Below are 21,981 nucleotides of genomic sequence, written 5' to 3'. Positions count from 1 at the left end.
CAGTCCTCCCACCTCGGCCTCCCAAAACGTTGGGATTTATAGGCATGAGCCACGATGCTTGGCCAATTCATGTTTTCTTTAAAAAATTTAAGTTACGGCTGGGCGTGGTGGCTCACGCCTGTAATCCCAGCACTTTGGGAGGCTGAGGCGGGAGGATCAGGAGGTCAGGAGATCGAGACCATCCTGGCTAACACAGTGAAACCCTGTCTCTACTAAAAATACAAAAAATTAGCCTGGTGTGGTGGCGGGCGCCTGTAGTCCCAGCTACTTGGGAGGCTGAGGCAGGAGAATGGCGTGAATCCGGGAGGCAGAGCTTGCAATGAGCTGAGATCGCACCACTGCACTCCAGCGTGAGTGACAGAGCAAGATTTCATCACAAAAAAAAAAAAAAAAAAAAAAAAAAAAAAAAAAAAAAAAAAAAAAAAAAAAATTTAAGTTACATCATTACTGAGAATTTCATGTTTATAAAAGTAGAAAAGTAAAATGAACCCATCACCAACTTCAACTGTTAAAATGTGTGGCCAGGCCGGGCGCGGTGGCTCAAGCCTGTAATCCCAGCACTTTGGGAGGCCGAGACAGGTAGATCACGAGGTCAGGAGATCGAGACCATCCTGGCTAACACGGTGAAACCCCGTCTCTACTAAAAAATACAAAAAAAAACTAGCCGGGCGACGTGGCGGGCGCCTGTAGTCCCAGCTACTCGGGAGGCTGAGGCAGGAGAATGGCGTAAACCTGGGAGGTGGAGCTTGCAGTGAGCTGAGATCCGGCCATTGCACTCCAGCCTGGGAGACAGAACGAGACTCCGTCTCAAAAAAAAAAAAAAAAAGTGTGGCCAATCTTAATTCACTATAGCCCTATCCATATCAGTTTGTGAGTAACAAAGTTAATCTTGTTTGTGCCCTAACTGAAGAGAACTGACCATTAACAGCATAAATGATAGCCCAAACCATCTCAGTTGGGTCATTTTATGCAATTCTGACTGAAAAGGTTAAGCAAACTTTCCACTCAATCAGTACTAAAACCAATGCACCAGATCAGCTGCAGACAAAAGACAGCTTTCAATAGAAAATTTTAAACGTGGGCTCAAGATCCTGAAGCAGTTCTTCAAAGAATTGTTAACAGGAGATGAAACATGGTTCTACAGTGTCATCCTAAAGACAAACTCAATCAAAGCAATGGCTACCAAGAGGTGACATGGTCCAGTCAAAGCACAAGTCGACCAGTCAAGAGCAAAGGTCATGGCAACACTTTTTTGGGATGCTCAAGGCATTTTGCTTGTTGATTTTTTGGAGTCCCAAAGAATGATAGCATCTGCTTATTATGAGAATGTTTTGAGAAAGCCAAAGCTTTAGTTTAAAAAAGCCCAGGAAAATTTCACGAGAAAGTCCTTCTCTACCACAACAATGCTCCTGCTCATTCCTCTCGTGGAACAGGGCAATTTTACAAGAGTTTCCATGGGAAATCATTAGCATCCACCTTACAGTTCTGATTTAGCTCCTTTTGACTTTTTTGTTTCCTGATCTTAAAAAAATCTTTAAAGGGCACCCATTTTTCTTTATGATGTAAAAGAGACTGCACTGACGTTGTTAAATTCCCAGGGCCCTCAGAGTTCTTCAGGGATGGACTGAATGGCTGGTATCATTGTTTACAAAAGTATCTTGAATTTGATAGAGCTTATGTTGAGAAATAATTTTTAGTCTTTTAATTCCATTTTTCCGTGAACTTTTTGAAGTCCCCTTATATGTATTTTTTCATGGTGAGAACACTGATAATCTACTCTTTCAGCAATTTTCAAATACATATTATTAACTGTAGTCACCATGATAATACAGTAGGTCTCTTGAACTTATTCCTCTTCTGTCTGAAATTTTGTGTCCTTTGGCCAACATCTCCCCAATGCCCCCGCCCTCTGGCTCTTGAGCATCATTTTCCTCTTTTTGAGTTTGACTTTTTCAGATTCCACATATAATTAAGATCACGAGGTACTCTTCTGTGCCTGATTTACTTAATGTCTTCTAGGCTCATCCATGTTGTTGCAAATGACAGGATATTCGTCTTTTTTGTAAGACTGAATAGTATGTCATTGTGTATATATCACATTTTATTCATTCATCCATGGACACTTAGGCTGATTCTATATAGTGGCTATTGTGAATAGTGCTGTGATGAATACGAGTGCAGGTATTTCTTCAACATACTGATTTCATTTCCTGTGGATATATACCCAGTGGTGGGAACGCCAGATAAGTTCTATGTTTACATTTTTGAGAAACCACCATATTGTTTTCCATAATGGTTGTACTAATTCACAATCTCACCAGTGGTGTACAAGGGTTCCCTTTTCTCCACATCCCTGCCAACACTTGAAATCTTTCATCTTTTGTTAGTGTTTTAGGGATGGGGTCTCATTATGTTGCTCAGGCTGGTCTTGAACTCCTGGACCCAAGTGATCCTCCTGCCTCGGCCTCCTGAGCAGCTGGGACTACAGGCATGTGCCATCATGCTCAGTTATCTTTTGTTTTCTGATAATAGCGTTTCTAACAGGTGTGAGATGGTATCTCATTGTGGTTTTATTTTGTATTCCCTTGGTTAGTGATACTGAGCATTTTTTCATATACCTGTTGGCCATTTCTATATCTTCTATGGAAAAATGTCTATTTATGTCCTTTGCCCATTAAATTTTTTTTTTTTTTTTTACTATTGAGTTATTACATGTTTTGGATATTGACCCCTTATCAGACATATAGTTTGCAAATATATTCTCCCATTCCATAGGTTGTCTCTTCACTCAGGTTATGTTTTTAAATCTTTTAATTTATAGGTTTCCACTCCATCTTTTTCATCCCTGGGAATTTATGTGTTGAAACCAGAAGTAGACTTTTAAATCTAATATTGTGCCTTGCTGGTACAAATATGCTCTAGCAATAAATAGGCTAGTAAAGGCAGTCACATTTTGTATGAAATCTTCTGTTTCTTCTTCCTGGACCATATATCAAATTCAGAAACTGGAAAAAGACCAAGTTTGAATTTCAACTCACTACATTTCATTTTTTTTTTTTTTTTTTTTTTTTTTTTTTTTTTGAGACGGAGTCTCGCTCTGTCGCCCAAGCTGGAGTGCAGTGGCCGGATCTCAGCTCACTGCAAGCTCCGCCTCCCAAGTTTACGCCATTCTCCTGCCTCAGCCTCCCGAGTAGCTGGGACTACAGGCGCCTGCCACCTCGCCCGGCTAGTTTTTTGTATTTTTTTAGTAGAGACGGGGTTTCACCGTGTTAGCCAGGATGGTCTCGATCTCCTGACCTCGTGATCCGCCCGTCTCGGCCTCCCAAAGTGCTGGGATTACAGGCTTGAGCCACCGCGCCCGGCCTACATTTCATTTTAAGGCTTGAATAAGTAAATAATGCTACTAGAACTTGGTGTACCACTTTGATGAAAATCCAAACCAGGCTTATTGTGTATCCTTTAGGCTGCATGGGATGTTACAATGTTTATGTTTGGAGACTACAATGTATACTCTACCTGCTTTTAAAAATGTTTTGAAAATGATCACAACATAAATATATATAATAAAGACAGAACCTTTTCAAAACATGAAAGGCAGAGCCAAATGTTACTAACCACCTATGTTACATAAATGTCAGCAGATATAAAAAAACAATTCTTCAAGGGATACAACATTCAGGTTCAACTTCTTAATCATAATAGCTAATTGACCACCTATGTTACATAAAATGTCAGCTGATATAAAAAACAATCCTTCAAGGGACACAACGTTCAGGTCCAACATCTTAATCATGATAGCTAACTGAACCCTTACTATATGCCTGGTACTATGCGAAGCATTTTCTATAGATCACTTCATTCACTTCTCACAACAGTCGCTTGTTCAAGGCCACACAGCCAGTATGAATCCAGGCAACGTGCTTCTAAAGCTTGCAGACTTTACCATACTCTACTAAAATGGAAGCATCTTCAATGGTGAAATTTAGTTAGTCATGATGGTCTCCATTGAGTTTTTTTCTCAATAGTTTTCAAATTCATTTTACTCTACCAATCCCACAGCAATCTCTCTCATTTGGGTTACTATTGATATAATTGTCTAATTTTATTAAAGCCATCCCTAAAAATTCATATTCCCTCCTTATATAGCATAGAATTGTCACTGGAAAATGGCGGCATGGCCAGCAACCGTGTGTGTGTGTGTGTGTATATATATACACATACACACACACCCATATGTACACACATATATATACAGTATATATATACACACATATACACAGTATATATAAAAATATATATACTCTATTAGTATGTTTAAATGCTGCTGATAAAGACATACCTGAGGCTGAGTAATTTATACAGGAAAAAGGGTTTAATGGACTTACAGTTCCACATGGCTGGGAAGGCCTCACAGTCATGGTGGAAGGCACGGAGGAGCAAGTCAGGTCTTACATGAATGGCAGCAGGCAAAGAGAGACCTTGTGCAGGGAAACTCCCGTTTTTTTTTTTCTTTTTGAGACGGAGTCTCACTCTGTCGTCCAGGCTGGAGTGCAGTGGCGCAATCTTGGCTCACTGCAAGCTCCACCTCCCAGGTTCACGCCATTCTTCTGCCTCAGGCTTCTGAGTAGCTGGGACTACAGGCACCCGCCACCATGCCTGGCTAATTTTTTTGTATATTTTTAGTAGAGACTGGGTTTCACTGTGTTAGCCAGGATGGTCTCGATCTCCTGACCTCACAATCTGCCCACCTCGGCCTCCCAAAGTGCTGGGATTATAGGTGTGAGTCACTGCACCCAGCCGGAAACTCCCGTTTTTAAAACCATCAGATCAGGTCAGGCACAGTGGCTTACACCTGTAATTTCAGCACTTTGGGAGGCCAAGGAAGGTGGATCACCTGAGGTCAGGAGTTCAAGACGAGCCTGGCCACCATGGTGAAACCCTGTCTCTACTTCAAAGAAAAGAAAAAAAAAAAAAAATTAGCCAGGCGTGGTGGTGCGTGCCTGTAATCCCAGCTACTCAGGAGGCTAAGGCAGGAGAATCGCTTGAACCCTGGAGGCAGGGGATGCAGTGAGCTGAGATCGCGCCATTGCACTTTAGCCTGGGCAACAAAAGTGAAACTTCATCTCAAAAAAAAAAACAACAAAAAACAAAAAATCAAAAACGTGGCCATCAGATCTCGTGAGACTTATTCACTATCACAAGAAAGCACAGGAGAGACTCGGCCCCATGACTCAATTACCTCCCACTGGGTCCCTCACTCAATGTGTGGGAATTCAAGACGAGATTTGGGCAGGGATACAGCCAAACCGTATCATACACATACACACACACACACACACACACACACACACATTGTTTTGAGATGAAGCCTCACTTTTGTCATCCAGGCTGGAGTGCAGTGGTGCAATCTTGGCTTACTGCAACCTTTGCCTCCCAGGTTCAAGCGATTCTCCTGCCTCAGCCTCCCAAGTAGCTGGGATTATAGGCATCTGCCACCATGCCCAGCTAATTTTTGTAACACTCAGCAATTGTATTTCCCAATATACCCTAGCTGAGGCAAGGTTTTCCTACCAAATTATTTCAGGTCAGGTCAGGTCTTGCTGTTAAGTGACTTATGAAACTGTTGGTTTTCAGAGCTTTCAGAATTTTGGAATTGAGAACGGGGGACTGCGTACCTGTTTCCTCAATAGTAATTGCCCAATCAAACTGTCTAGTCTTATTTTCTGCAATTCCCCTGTAATTCCAAGGTTTTCAAATTGGGCCACATGTCATAATACCAGGGGCTTCACAAAGACACAGGATAAAGCTAATGTGTCTTTCTAAGCATCAATCATACCTCGGTGAGTAATATAAAACATTTATATCAAGAAATAGGTATATCTACAGAAGAACAGATCTCATTAATTTTTAGGACAAAACAAATGACTTCAAAGAAACTTCTTATGCCACATCAGGCTAAGGTCCCAGACACTGAATGGACAAGTCCTCTCTCCTCTGTCATTAGGAGGACTCAGGCAGGAAACTTCAACAGCACTGCATACATACTCTGCATGCCAGCCCACCCCTTCTTTAGCTTCATTACCTTCTTATTCTGGCTCAGTGTTTCCATACCTATGGTTTCCTCTCCCCAACTGTGGTGTTTAAAAAGATTTTTTTTTTTTTTTGAGACAGAGTCTCACTCTGTCGCCCAGGTTGGAGTGCAGTGGCCGGATCTCAGCTCACTGCAAGCTCCACCTCCCGGGTTTACGCCATTCTCCTGCCTCAGCCTCCGGAGTAGCTGGGACTACAGGCACCCGCCACCTCACCTGGCTAGTTTTTTGTATTTTTTTTAGTAGAGACGGGGTTTCACTGTGTTAGCCAGGATGCTCTCGATCTCCTGACCTCGTCATCCGCCCGTCTCCACCTCCCAAAGTGCTGGGATTACAGGCTTGAGCCACCGCGCCCGGCTTATAAAGATGTTTTAAGGAATCCTCCTCCTCCTCCTGGGATTACAGGCGTGAACCACCACACCCGGCCGGAATTCTCATTATTAAAGATGGTACCCGGCCAGGCGCAGTGGCTTACGCCTGTAATCCAAGCACTTTAGGAGGTCGAGGAGAGAGGATCACTTGAGGTCAGGAGTTCCAGACCAGCCCGGACAACATGGCAAAACCCCGTCTCTACTGAAAATACAAAAATTAGCTGGGCCTGGTGGTTTGCACCTGTAATCCCAGCTACTCTGGAGGCTGAGGTATGAGAGTCGCTTGAACCCTGGAGGCAGAGGTTGCAGTGAGCTGAGATGTGCCACTGTACCCTAGCCTGGGCGACAGGGCAAGGGTCTGTCTTAAAAAAGAAAAGAAAAGAAAAAAAGTGGTATCCATGTCTCAATTTTAAAAAACAGCTACACTATTTATGTGATAGGTATATAATTAATGTATGAGTATTCCCAGACTTCCCTTCCACTAAGGAGAATTTTGTCTTTATCTGCTTAGGTTCTTTTCCCCTGATAATGCCTTCTACTGGAAAATTCTGGTTTTGCCAGATGGGTTCAAGGCTTTTTGTGCTGGAGGAAAATAAGAATCTTCAAGATACTAAATTGGTTGACATAATAAAGAACTGAGAAAACCACGCAAGATAGGGAGGAGACAGAAGAGGTGGACGGGCTGAGTGTCATGGATTTGGAACCTGACAGGCTCTGCTGCTGCTGTGGAGAATACAGCTGGGAACAAGGAGGAAGGACTTTTGAGTGGTTTTACTGTGGATTATGAGTTAAAATCTTTTTGATTCCTTTCAAATTACTCTTGATTGCTGGAATGACTGTGATTCTTTGAGTGGGATTCTGTGTTGTGACCGAGATGGCCAAATGGAGGCCTCTGTTTGTGTGGATTATAACTGTTTGAGATTCTCAGAGACTATCAGAAAGTTCATGCAGATCAGGTAAGTGGGATCATGCTGAAACTCAGAAAAATTAATTTTTCATTCAGTTGACCCATTGGCTGCCATAGTGCTTTTGTCTTTTTAATTTTTTTTTTTTTTCTTCTTGAGGCAGAGTCTCGTTCTGTCACCCAGGCTGGAGTGCAGTGGCACAATCTCAGCTCACTGCAACCTCTGCCTCTGGGTTCAAGCAATTCTCCTGCCTCAGCCTCCCGAATAACTGATTACAAGCATGTGCCACCACACCTGGCTAATTTTGTATTTTTAGTAGAGACAGCATTTCACACTGCCACGACATCTGGATAATTTTGTGTTTTTAGTAGAGAGAGTTTTTCACCACATTGGCCAGGCTGGTCTTGAACTCCTGACCTCAAGTGATCTACCCGCCTCGGCCTCCCAAAGTGCTGGGATTATAGGTGTGAGCCACCATGCCTAGCCTGTCTTTTTAATTTTAAATTGTTTTTGTTGTTCATATCATGTTTAAGATACCCATATTAAGGATAATCGAATGTTCCAGTTGGCCTGGGACAGTCCTAGTTTACCATGTTGTCCTGGAATAATTATTAATAGTACTTATTTTCACTCAAAATATCCCTAGTTTGGATGATAACTCATATAGTCATCTTACCCATAAAGAACCACTAATGAAGACAGGAAATGTAAGTGTAAGTCAGTGAGGAGCATCAAAATAACAATTTGGTAAACTCTCAAGAGAATCTGCAGATTCATAAATTGCATTCTTCTGATAAAAATTATACAACACATCAAGATGTAAAGAAAATTAGAGAATCAAGCCAAGATGTCCAATATCCAATAATTCCAGAACGATATAGGTAAGGAAAATAAGAAAAATACTTCCTAGACCTGAAAGAAAAATGTCTCCAAATTTAATAAGACCATAAAGTACCTAGAGCACAATACATTAACAGCAACAACAACAAAACCATTCCAAGGCATATAAATATTTAGGACACCAGAGATAAGATAAAAAGACAACCCTAAAAAGTTTCCAGAAAGAATAAACTTGCCTCATACCCAGATCAAGAATCTGATGTCATATGACATCAGAATTCTTCAGAGCAACATGAGAAATTAGAAGACAATGGAACAATGCCTCAAAAATTCCGAGGGCAGTATGTTCCAACTTAAAATTGTATCTACTCTTATTTTATGAGACGGAGTCTCGCTCTGTTGCCCAGGCTGGAGTACAACAGTGAAATCTCAGCTCACTGTAACCTCCACTTCCCAGATGCAAGTGATTCTCCTGCCACAGTCTCCTGAGTAGCTAGGACTACAGGCGTATGCCACTATGCCTGGCTAATTTTTGTATTTTTAGTAGAGACGGGGTTTTACCATGTTGGCCAGGCTGGTCTCAAACTCCTGACCTCAAGTGATCTGCCTGCCTCGGCCTCTCAAAGTGTTGGGAGGCATGAGCCTCCATGTGCAGCCTCCACTCTATTAAAGTTTTGAATGTAGGAATTCATATTTTTATATATGTGTGTTCCCAAAATCTTTACCCCTCAAAGCATGCTCTCTCAGGAAGCCACTAAAGGATATGCTCCACCAGAAGAAAGGGGTAAAGCAAGAATGAGGGATTGCTGGCCATGCCATAAAACAAGCTCTGAACACTAGAGAGGTGAGGAGTCGTCTTAGGATCAGAGTGAGGCGAAGCCGTGAATAACTACTGTGTAGCAATCAGTCCAGACTGGAGCAGGAAGACACAGAGCTGGGGTTACGGGGATTGGGTGGTGGGGGTGAGGGGTGGGGATAATTACTCAGTGAATGCAAATGTAATGAGAGGAGAGCTGTACTGTGGCAAAAGAGGGTATGGATGAATTAGTGATGATCACACAAATTTAAGCCAAAAATTTAAATATATTATTAAACAGGGAAAACAACAAGGGAAATATAATCAGCGTAGTATAAGGATTATAGATACTTGCCTAATAATATTAAAAATTCTGAATACTGAGGATATCAAAATTGTGATCTAAATTTATCTGGAAGATGGGTGTGAGTGGGAACAGGTGTATGAGGTGTGTGTTTAAGATAGCCGCATTTTTTTTATTTTATTTTTTATTTTTTTATTTTTATTTTTTTTTTTTGAGACGGAGTCTCGCCCTGTTGCCCAGGCTGGAGTGCAGTGGCGCGATCTCCACTCACTGCAAGCTCCGCCTCCCGGGTTCAAGCCATTCTCCTGCCTCAGCCTCCAGTATAGCTGGGACTACAGGCGCCTGCCACCGCGCCCGGCTAATTTTTGTATTTTTTTAGTAGAGACGGGGTTTCACCGTGTTAGCCAGGATGGTCTCGATCTCCTGACCTCGTGATCCGCCCGTCTCGGCCTCCCAAAGTGCTGGGATTACAGGCGTGAGCCACTGCGCCCGGCCGATAGCCGCATTTTCATCTTCCACAGCATAAAGCTAGTATCTAACCTAGAGGGAAAAACATTCAGCAGCAGCAATATAGGTCTGTTATTTAGAAATCTCAAGATAAATAGCAAAGAATATTGCTAGAAGAGTTGAAATTATTTTGTGCAGAAGCTGGGGATGGTGACAGGAATGCTGTTGTTATTATAAGCTTTGGAGTAATTTTCAATTTTTAAACCCCATACATCCACTTCAGTAGAAATGAAATTTAAAAATAAATGTTGACAAACATTTTTATGTAATGAATGTAACATATCCCTTTGTTATGATGAAGAACATTAACATTTGTCTTTAAGAATTTTTTTTTGAGATGGTGTCTTACTCTGTCACCCGGCCTGAGTAGCAATCTCGGCTCAATGCAATCTCCACCTCCCAGGTTCATGTGATCCTCCCACATCAGCCGCTTGAGTAGCTGGGATTATAGGCACACACCACCATGTACAGCTAATTTTGTATTTTTGGTAGAGATGGGGTTTCCCCATGTTGCCCAGGCTGGTCTATGAACTCCTGAAGTCAAGTGATCTGCACCACAGCCTCCCAGAGTGTTGGGATTACAGGTGTGAGTCACTGTGCATTGGCCTATCATTTGTCTTAATATATAATATTAGGCTGGAGTGCAGTGGCACAATCATGGCTCACTGCAGCCTCGAACTCCCAGGCTCAAGCGAGACTCCCACCTCAGCCTCCTGAGTAGCTGGCACCACAGGCATGCACCACCATGCCCCAGATAATTTTTTTTACTTTTGGTAGAGGAGCGGTCCCAGCTGTGTTGCCCAGGCTGGTTTAAGAACTCCTGGGCTCAAGTGTTGGGATTACAGGCGTGAGCCACTGCCCCCAAGGAGCTTCATAAGTAGCTAGGATTACAGGCATGCACTACCACACCCAGCTAATTTTGTGTATTTTTAGTAGAGAGGAGGTTTCACCATGTTGGCCAGGCTGGTCTCAAACACCCGACCTCAAGTGATTCGCCCACTTCGGCCTCCCAAAGTGCTGGGATTACAGGCCTGAGCCACTGCACCTGGCTTATTTTTCTATTTATTTATTTATTTATTTGAGATGGAATCTTGCTCTGTCACCCAGGCTAGAGTGCAGTGGTGCCATCTCGTGCCCAGCCTTGTTTTAATACTTTAAAACAACTAGCAAGAACTTTATCATCCTATACATGATATTGGTTGGGTGTTTTTTGGCACAGTTGGAATGTTTGGTATTTCCATTTCCTTAAGAAGCAAATGGACAATTTTGGCATTTTGGACGCTCCATATGGAGGTCAGCAAATTACAATTCTGCACCCTGGGGAGGACATAAAACCATTTTCACCTTAATATAACTTTTAAATGATACACCACTCCTAAATTACAAAAGGATGCAAATTTTGTAGGGGATTCAGATGTGTAAAAAAATGTTAGGAGAAGCGATCTCCTCTAGAACATCTATCCTACCCTATCAATTGTTTTGTTGCCAGATTCAAAACTTTGGCCGCGCACGGTGGCTCATGCCTATAATCCCAGCACTTTGAGAGGCCGAGGCGTGCAGATCACCTGAGGTCAGGAGTTCGAGACCAGCCTGACCAACATGATGAAACGCTGTCACTACTAAAAATACAAAAATTAGCCCGGCGTGGTGGCGTGCGCCTGTAACCTCAGCCATTCAGGAGGCTGAGGCAGGAGAATCGCTTGAACCCGGGAGGTGAAGGTTGCAGTGAAACAAGCTCAGGCCATTGTACTCCAGCCTGAGGGACTGTTTTATTGAAGGCCACAGAGTTTATCAACAGCAGAAGGGCTCACGTGGCTGGGAGGCAGTGGAAAGCGAGTGTGTGAGAGGGGGTTTCGTGAGGGAAGCAAGTCCCGCGTGGAGGGATGGCTGTAACCGGGCATGGGGGCCCTTACCCGGCCGAAAGAATAAGAGGGCACTGGTGAGGTAGCTCACCAGCTCCTTGATCCGATGCCTTTCCAAATATTCCGCGGCTTGGAGCTCCCTGTTGCTGGTCTCCATCGGTTCGCGTCCCGCTGTTGCTAGGCGACAGCGGGGTGTCCCAGCCGTGCGACTCCGCCTCCCTCTCCCTGGCGCGGTCACGTGACGCCCCTGACTCCCCTGTGGCTGCGACCCGGACCTGGAATTTCTAGTGCTCAACATTCAGGGCAAGCCTGGGGAATGTAGCAGGGCAGAGAGGGCCGGTGAGGTGTGGACCAACGTCACCGTCCGGGATCCAGGCTGAGGGCTGGGCCCAAGTGCCTTTTTCCGTTTCTCTTTCTAGCACCTAGCTCGGTACTTGTTGATCCAATGATTAACAAGGCTTGAAGTGCTGGCATCACAACTCAGCATGAGCTAATAACAGAAGGAACTTGTGCAATTTTGAGGGTGCCCAGTGGAGAGTTCTAAGTGGCATCTTCGGTGTGAGCGGCCTGCAGGCATGGCGCTGGCCACCAGGCAGGAAGGTCTTGGCCTGTTGGCTCGACTGGGTTGTGGGCCACAGAGCAGCCTGGATCCTGAGCTTCAACCCGTTTGCTGGAGCTGGTCTTAGGAGAGGGAGACCACCTGACAGATTTATTTATTTACTTATTTATTTATTTATTCATTCATTCAGAGACGGATTTTCGCTCTTGTTGCCCAGGCTGGAGTACAATGGTGCGATCTTGGCTCACTGCAATCTCCACCTCCCAGGTTCAAGAGATTCTCCTGCCTCAGCCTCCCAAGTAGCTGGGATTACAGGCATGCATCACTACACCCTGCTAATTTTTTTGTATTTTTTAGTAGAGATGGGGTTTCACCACCTTGGCCAGGCTGGTCTAGAATTCCTATCCTCAAGTGATCCACCCACCTTGGCCTCCCAGAGTGCTGGGATTACAGGCATGAGCCACCGTGCCTGGCCCTGACAGTTGTTTTCAGGGAGGGTCACTGAGTAAGGTGGGATGCAAGTAGCTAGGAGGGCCTTTACTCAAGCGTGGGAAGACCTGAGAAACTAAAACTCTGGGCTGGGCCATCTGTCCTTGAGGGCCTGTGCCCACGTCCTTCACCCAAGAGTTAGCCCAGAAGCAGCACTTCAAGAAAGGGAATGACAAATGGTCAGTGAACATGTGAAAATATTCTAAGCCTCTTTGACAATCCAGTAAACAAAACTACAAGAAAATACCATTTCACATCTACCAGACGGATAAAGATTATGAAGTTGAACAATATCAAGTGCTGGCAAAGACATCCACAATTAGTGAGATGGTCAGTGATCTTGGGAGCATAAATTGGAACATCCACTTTGGAAAACGGTTTAGAATTATCTTGGTAATTTAAACATGTTTCTACACTCTGACCCAGAAATTCCACTCCAAGAGCAGCTCTTGTCAATGTCCACCAGGAGACATGTACAAGAATGTTTATAGCGGCACCATTCATAATAGAAATCACTGACAACAGACCAAATACCAAGAGAAAAATGGATTTTAAAAACTATGGTATAAAGCCGGAAGCGGTGGTTCACGCCTGTAATCCTAGCACTTTGGGAGGCTGAGGCGGGCGGATCACAAGGTCAGTAGATCAAGACCATCCTGGCTAACAAGGTGAAACTCCGAGTCTACTAAAAATAAAAAAAAATCAGCCGGGTGTGGTGGCACATGCCTGTAGTCCCAGCTACTCGGGAGGGCGAAACAGGAGAATCGCTTGAACCCGGGAGGCGGAGGTTCCAGTGAGCCGAGATTGCGCCACTGCACTCCAGCGTGACCACAGAGCGAGACTCAATCTTAAAAAAAACAAAAAAACTATGGTATATTACACATGAATACTATGAACCACTTCAACAGTCAGTTGTAGCTACTTGCAACAATATAGGCGAATTTCAAAAACATTGCTTCAAGAGAATGTATACTATATGAATCAATTTAAAGTTTAAGAACATACCAAACTGAATATATTGTTTACAGATTCAAACATATGTAAGAAATCTATCAAGAAACACAAGAGAATGGTAAACACAAAGTTCAGCACAATGTTTGCCTTGGAGGTGGGAGAAAAGGGAGTGGGTTTAGGGAGGAATATCCCGAGGACTGCAGGATTCATTCTAATATGATTTTTCTTTAATTGAGGGGTGGGTTCACAGGTGTTCATCCGATTATGATTCTTTATACCCTATATATGTATTTTACAAAATTTTTTTTATCTGTTCAGCATTTAGTAAAAATAATTTTTCAGCAGTTGAAAGCTATTATCCTTAGCAAATTAACACAGGAACAGAAAACCAAATACCACATGTTCTCACAAGTGGGAGTTAAATGATAAGAACACATTGACATAAAGAAGGAAATGACAGACACTGGGGTCTACTTGAGGGGGGAGGGTGAGAGGAGGGAGAGGAGCAGGAAAAATAACTACAGGGTACTGGCTTAATACCCACGTGATGAAATAATACATACAACAATTCCCCTTGATATCTGCTTCCCTACAAAACAGACCTTCACATGTACCCCCAAACCTAAAATTAAAGTTAAAAAAAAAATAGAGTGGGCCGGGCGCGGTGGCTCAAGCCTGTAATCCCAGCACTTTGGGAGGCCGAGGCGGGTGGATCACGAGGTCAGGAGATCAAGACCATCCTGGCTAACATGGTGAAACCCCGTCTCTACTAAAAATACAAAAAACTAGCCGGGCGTGGTGGCGGGCGCCTGTAGTCCCAGCTACTCGGAGGCTGAGGCAGGAGAATGGCGTGAACCTGGGAGGCGGAGCTTGCAGTGAGCCGAGATCGCGCCACTGCACTGCAGCCTGGGTGACACAGCGCGAGACTCCGTCTCAAAAAAAAAAAAAAAAAAAAAAAAAAAAATAGAGTGGAAAGAGGGGATAAAAAATGAATGCTGGGAGACTGAACCAAGTCTGAAACAGAAAGTAGCCATGTGAACATGCAACCAGAAAGTGGGCACCGTATCTCCAGAGGGCAGGCCCACCTTGAGAATGCTGAGCTATCTGGCAGGCCAGAAAAGCCCTGATCATCTGGGAGAACTAGAGGAGATTTTAGGGCTGTTTGGGTCCTTGGCGCAACTTTGAACAGAGAGAAGGGATAATGCTCTTGTCCCCAAAGTCTAGAGGAGGTGTTCTGAGGAGGGAAAGACTTACTCTCTGAAAAGACTTGAAAGCTGTGTGCCCAGGGCAAGGTGAGGTGCCTTATCCTGTAATCCCATCACTTTGGGAGGCCAAGGCAGGAAGATTGCTTGAGCCCGAGTTTGAGACTAGCCTGTAATGCAGGATTTTCTTCTCGGTCACTTTGCAAGCCAGAGACCTCTAGCCTGTGATTCCCTACCCAGGCCTCACTCTCCTGCAGCAGGAGACGGCCTGCCCACTTGGCCCACCCAGGCTGAGTCTGGCCTGTGCTCCAGTCCTGGAGTTCTTATCCTGAACCCGGGAAGAATGAAGATGCGCTGAGAATAGAAGAGTGAGCAAGGCAGGGAGTTTTATTGAGTGACAGAATAGCTCTCAGCGGAGAGGGGATCCGGGGGCTGTGGGGGGCAGGTTGGTCCCCCACCCCAACAGTCAGGTAGTTTTTCCCTGTGCCGCTGGGTCTGGGGCCTTTTATGGACTCAGAATGGGGAGTATGTGCGAGTTGGTATGTGAATATGCAAGAAAGGTTAAAGACACCACTCAAAGGTGGGCACGACAATGTAGAAAACCAATCAGGAAAGGGTAGGTATATAATAGGTGAAGGGTGAGGATCAGTCAGAGGAAAACATGCCAAATGGGAAGACAAGTTCTCAGTCTGGTCTGAGGATTTAACTTGTAGCTTGGCTTTCAGGCTTTAAACTGTCTTTGGCTTGGAGGCGGGGTTTCACAACTGACTTACCCCTATGTGCCCAGGCATAAAATGGCTGCCTCCTGTTGCTATCACCTAGCCAACATGCAAAACCCCATCTCTACCAAAAATACAAACATTAGCCAGCTGTGGTGGCACACACCTGTAGTCCCAGCTACTCAAGAAGCTGAGTCATGAGACTCATTTGAACCTGGGAGGTGGAGGTTGCAGTGAGCTGAGATTGTGCCACTGTACTCCAGCCTGGGCAACAAAGCAAGCCTCTGTCTCAGAAACAAAACAAACAAAACACTATGTGCCCAAATCTGCGCCACTGGCTTGGGTTTGTAAGAAGGGTCTTTCAGAAGGATGTTGGAGGCTGGTCTACAAACTTTTTAATAGAATACTTAAAAAAAAAAAAAAAATCACATGTGGAATCTCTTCCCATTACCCCTGTCCCCAAATACATACACAATAGATAAAAGAACACTATCCTGGAATTCACATAGAATAAGATCACATTTTCATGTTTTATTTTTTTGAGACTGAGTCTGTCACCCAGGCTGGAATGCAATGGTGCCATCTCGGCTTACTGCAACCTCCCCCTCCCAGGTTCAAGTGATTTTCCCACCTCAGCCTCCCAAGTGTCTGGGATTACAGGCACCTGCCATCATGCCCAGCTAATTTTTGTATTTTTGTATCTTTCTTACAGAAGCATGGCTGGCTGCCTGCGTGATCATAGTGACAGAGTTAACTGGAGCCTGGGGAGCTCTGACGCAGGGACAGAACTAAGCTGACAAAGTTGATGCATTGCTCTGGTGCCTGTGGATCCGAGGGCCCTCTCTGAAGCCTGGTTCCCGATGGGTTCCGGGGAGTTCGAAAACTACTGATGTGGACATTATTCTTCAGTATTTTTGTTTGTTTGATCCACTCCTCTGGGGACTTGCTTTACTTTCAGTGGTAGAAGGGGGAATAAAGCATAAACACGAAGACCCAAATTATGCGCCCCTCCTTCAAATTCTGGCTGTCTAAGCGCTTGATCCTGGAGGGTTGATCAAAGCTGTATGATCACTCAGGAAAGCGGCTCTGGCTCTGCTTCGCAGCCAGTACAGCAGAGGCCCGGCGATGACAACAGGGATAAGAAATGGAGGGGGAGCCTGCAGCAGTGACAGTGACTATGAGAAGCAGGAGACCACAGGCCTGGGGAGGAGGACGCGAGTCACAGCAGAGGGGGCTGCTTTACCGTCTGCTGTCATGATATCCTTCGACTTGCCCAAGGCCAGAGTGGCCTAAACAAAACAAAGTGGAAAAAATGTCAGGAACATTCCTTAATAAGGGAGAGAAGACAAAGTCCTGGTCCCCTGTATATAGTGGTTTCTACTCAGTGCTATGAAGCACAAGACATTTGGTCTTCTCCTTGAGAACGTCATATATTATTTTTCTGAGACAGTCTTGCTCTGTCGCCCAGGCTGGAGTGCAGTGGTACCACCTCGGCTCACTGCAACCTCCGCCTCCCAGGTTCAAGTGATTCTCATGCCTCAGCCTCCCGAGTAGCTGGGACTACAGGCATATACCACCACGCCCAGCTAATTTTTGTATTTTTTTTTGTAGAGATGGGGTTTCTCCATATTGCCTAGGCTGGTTTCAAACTCCTAAGCTCAAGTGATCTGCCCACCTTGGCCTCCCAAAGTGCTGGTATTACAGGTGTGAGCCACTGCACCTGGCCTATTTTTTATTTTTGTTGAGACAGGGTCTTGCTCTGTCACCCAGGTTGGAATACAGTGGTGTGATCACAACTCACTGCAGCCTCAACCCCTTGAACTCAAGCAATCTTCCTACCTCAGCCTCTAGAATAGGTGTGACTACAGGCACCCACCACCATGCCCAGCTATTTTTTTTTTTTTTTTTTGTAGGGTTGGGGTTTCACTATGTTTCCCAGGCTAATCTCAAACTCCTGGGCTCAATCAGTGCTCCAACCTAGGCCTCCCGCGTGCTGGGATTACAGGTGGGAGCCACTGCACCTGGCTGAGAACACATTTACTTACTCTTCAGGAGTTACTTGGTCCCTGAATAGCTCTGCTCTTTGTACTCTGGAACCTTAAATGACACTAACATTGCAATAATCTGATTTCCTCTGGCTATGAAGTTAGGCTGAGGAGAGCACAGTGGGCCCTGCTGACATCTTCCCAAGTTTCTGGTTGTTTTCCAACAAGTCTGGGTCCTTTCTCTGTCAGAGGAACAACACTGTGTGCTCAGCACTCTCTCAGTACAACTCAGATAGTGCCCTGCATTACCCATTGCCCTGGAAATCACACTGAAGTGTGTGGATGCCACCTAGTGGAGTTAGCTATTCTCTGTTGGTGCCATCTGTTAATAGACCAAACTGGGCTTAATGAATCACCTTCAGTATCCTCATAGCATTGCTCCTTCCACAACTTGTCCTTCACCTCCTCATCACACTTAATAATATTATGACTAATTCTTTTAGTGGTTGTGGAGTGGCTCCAGGTGGGGGGCATTCATGCTGTGGTCCTCACTCCAGGCAACACCTTGGAACCACCTGGGAGCCTTTAAAAAGTACTGACGTCTGTGCCCATTTCAGGCCATGAAACACAGTCTCCTGGGATGGGGCTGGGACATTGATGGTTTTGCTTTAAAGCTCTATTGAGGTATAATTAATATGATAAACTACACATTTTTAAATTGTTCTATGTGGTAAGTTTGTATACAGCCATGAAATCATCACCAGAGCAAGATAATGAACATTCATTCCCCAACCCCATCCCCAGGCAACCACTGACATACTACCTGTAACTAGAGATTTGTTCACAAACGGAACCATAGTATGTAGTTTTTTTTTTTTTGGTCTGGCTTCTTTCACTCAACATAATTTTTTGAGATTCATTGATGTTGTTACATGTATTAATATTTCATTTTTATTCCTGAAGAGGATTCCACTGAATGTATATACCACAATTTGTTTACCCACTTACCTGTTGATGCACATTTGGGTTGTTTTCAGTTTTGGACTATTGCGACTAAAGCCACTATGAATATTCATATGCATGAATATACAATTTCATTTATCTCGCGGAAATACCTAGGAGTGGAATGGCTGGATGGTTGGTACTTAAAAAAAAAAAAAAAAATTAACAGTCTCACTCTGTCATCCAAGCTGGAGTGCAGTGGTGTAATTAAGGCTTACTGCAGCCTGGACCTCCTGGACTCAAGTGATCCTCCCAGCTCAGCCTACTAAGAAGCTGGGACTACAGGCGTGCACCACCATGCCCAGCTAATTTTTTTTTTTTTTTGGTAGAGACTAGGTCTCACTATGTTGCCCAGGCTGGTTTTTTTTTTTTTTTTTTTTTTTTTTTTTTTTTTTTTTTTTGAGACGGAGTCTCGCTCTGTCGCCCAGGCTGGAGTGCAGTGGCCGGATCTCAGCTCACTGCAAGCTCCGCCCCCCGGGTTTACGCCATTCTCCTGCCTCAGCCTCCCGAGTAGCTGGGACTACAGGCGCCCGCCACCTCGCCCGGCTAGTTTTTTGTATTTTTAGTAGAGACGGGGTTTCACTGTGTTAGCCAGGATGTTCTCGATCTCCTGACCTCGTGATCCGCCCGACTCGGCCTCCCAAAGTGCTGGGATTACAGGCTTGAGCCACCGCGCCCGGCCGCCAGGCTGGTCTTAAATTCCTGGACTCAAGTGATGTGCCTGCCTTGGCCTCCCAAAAGTGCTGGGATTACAGGTGTGAGCCACCATGCCCCACTTTTCTTTTTTAAGAGACAAGGTCTCACTCTTGCCCAGGCTTGAGTGCAGTGGCACAATTATGGCTCACTGCAGCCTTGAACTGAACTCTGGGCTCAAATAATCCTCCTGCCTTAATCTCCCAGGTAGCTAGGAGTACAGACACAGGCCACCACACCTGGCTAATTGAAAAAAAATTTAAGAGATGGGGTCTTGCTATGCTGCTCAGGCTAGTCTTAAATTCCTGGCCTTAAGCAATCCTCCTGCCTCGGTCTTCCAAACTGCTGGGATTATAGACATGAGCCATTGTGCCCGGCCATGTGTTTAATTTCTTAAGAAACTGTTTTCTGGAGTGGCTACACCATTTTGCATTTCCAAGCTGATAAGCAGTAAACGCTTCCCACATTATTCTAATGGACAACCAGACCCGAGCCCCTGCATTACTTCAAGCTGGGTGGGTGGAGGCGAAGGGCTGGGCAGCCTTTGATCAGGAGTTCATGAGAGTTTGAGAGTACACAGCTTATGCTTGGTGTAGACTTACTCTGATTCTCCACCCAGCACAAACACTGCAGTCTCCTGGGAAGGCTTTTTGAAAATGCAGCATATCCCACTGCTTCATTTGACTAGCCTAAAAAAGAGAAATTTAAAAAAGGAAAATGCAGTGTCTGCTCTCTCTTCCCCCAGAGAGTCTGATAAAATTGCTTTGCTCTGAAAGTGGGAGTGTGGGCCTGTTTCAGTCGTCAGTTTATTAACAGCTCCCCCGCAGGGTTCTAGAGCATACATGGAGTGACCAACTTCCTGATTTGTTCTGGAGGGAGGGGTTTCCAGTACCATGAAACTTTCAGTGATAAAACTGGAAAAATCGCAGGTAAACTGGAATGCTTGGTCACCCTACGTGTGGACCACCAGCATAAAGACGCTGGGCTGGGCCGGGCGCGGTGGCTCACGCCTGTAATCCCAGCACTTTGGGAGGCCGAGGCGGGCGGATCACAAGGTCAGGAGATCGAGACCATGGTGAAACCCCGTCTCTACTAAAAATAGAAAAAAAATTAGCCGGGCGCAGTGGCGGGCGCCTGTAGTCCCAGCTGCTCGGGAGGCTGAGGCAGGAGAATGGCGTGAACCCGGGAGGCGGAGCTTGCAGTGAGCCGAGATTGCGCCACTGCACTCCAGCCTGGGCGACAGAGCAAGACTCCGTCTCAAAAAAAAAAAAAAAGACGCTGGGCTGGCCGGGCGCGGTGGCTCACGCCTGTAATCCCAGCACTTTGGGAGGCCGAGACGGGCGGATCACAAGGTCAGGAGATCCAGACCATCCTGGCGAACATGGTGAAACCCCCGTCTCTACTAAAAAAATACAAAAAACTTCAAGCCTGTAATCCCAGCACTTTGGGAGGCCGAGACGGGTGGATCACGAGGTCAGCAGATCGAGACCATCCTGGCTAACACGGTGACACCCTGTCTCTACTAAAAAAAAAAAAAAAAAAAAAAAAACTAGCCGGGCGTGGTGGCGGGCGCCTGTAGTCCCAGCTCCTCAGGAGGCTGAGGCAGGAGAATGGCGTGAACCCGGGAGGCGGAGCTTGCAGTGAGCCAGGATCCGGCCACCGCTCTCCAGCCTAGGCGACAGAGCGAGACTCTGCCTCAAAAAAAAAAAAAAAAAAAAAAAAAGAAAAAAAAAAGACCCTGGGCTTTAGCGTCAGGCAGACTTGTCAGTCTGCCTGTCAGCCTTGAGTTATGGTTCAGGGTGTGTGTGTGTGTGTGTGTGTGTTGGGAGGGGAGGGAATTGTATAAAAGGGAAAGTGAGGAGACATGAGTGGCCAGAGCAGAGGCCTGATTTCCTCTCTCCATTTTTTGTTTCAACCAGAAACAAGTCAGAGATGGCTCAGCTAGGAGTTTTGGTTGCTATTAAAAAGGAGGGAAAAAAATATAAAGGGTAATTTCCTGAGAAAACAGGCAGTGTGCCGTAATGGCCTTTGGAGCCAGACTGCCTCACTTCCAATCCTAGTCTTACCACTGCCCATTAATAACTGTGTCACCTGGAGCAAAAAGCCTAGATTCTCTGCCTCAGTTTCCTCATGGATATAATGGGGTAATATATCTACCTCACAGGGGTTGTCTTGAGGACTGAATGAACCAATATATGTAAAGCTCTTAAAATGGCACCAGGCATGTACTAAATGTTTGCTATTATCATCTTAGTCTTATGAGAGGAAATGGAATGAGAGGAAAAGAAGAATCTCTATAGTCTCTATAACCTATCTATAGGCTGTCCTGCTTGGTTTCCTATGGAAATGTTTTTGGAGTAACATTTCAGATTTTGTATGTGTGTTTTTTTGGTCCCAGGGTCTCACTCTGTTACCCAGGCTGGAGTGCAATGGTGCAATCACAGCTCACTGCAGCTTTGACCTCCCAAAGCACCACCATGCCTGGCTAATTAAAAAAATTTTTTTGTATGCAGATAGAAGTCTATGTTGCCCAGGGTTGTCTTGAACTCCTGGTCTCAAGTGATCCTTCCGTCTCAGCCTCCTTAAGTGCTGGGATTACAGACGTGAGCCACTGCACCCAGGCTTGTGTTGTGTTTTTTCAAAACTATAGACTCTTGGTTCTAAATGGCAATGTAAGAGGAAGGTAAGATATTTATTATATGCT

General features: G+C 45.0%; 1 protein-coding gene across 2 annotated transcripts in view; it reads right to left on the bottom strand.

Annotated features, from left to right (window-relative positions):
• The window catches only part of EFCAB10 (EF-hand calcium binding domain 10), a 312,208-nt gene that overhangs the window by 3,485 nt on the left and 286,742 nt on the right, over positions 1-21,981 (bottom strand). Inside the window, exon 2 of one of the 2 annotated variants that reach the window (XM_050782726.1) lies at positions 11,726-11,857. In XM_050782726.1, the coding sequence (XP_050638683.1) occupies positions 11,726-11,831 (106 nt within the window). In that variant the 5' untranslated portion in view covers positions 11,832-11,857. Of the gene's footprint in view, positions 1-11,725; positions 11,861-21,981 lie in introns of those variants that run through there. The other variant, XM_050782727.1, reaches the window with a different exon arrangement.

The sequence above is a fragment of the Macaca thibetana genome, chromosome 3 (assembly GCF_024542745.1).
Source record: "Macaca thibetana thibetana isolate TM-01 chromosome 3, ASM2454274v1, whole genome shotgun sequence".
NCBI lineage: Eukaryota > Metazoa > Chordata > Mammalia > Primates > Cercopithecidae > Macaca > Macaca thibetana.
This window is presented reverse-complemented; position numbering and strand designations above follow the sequence as displayed.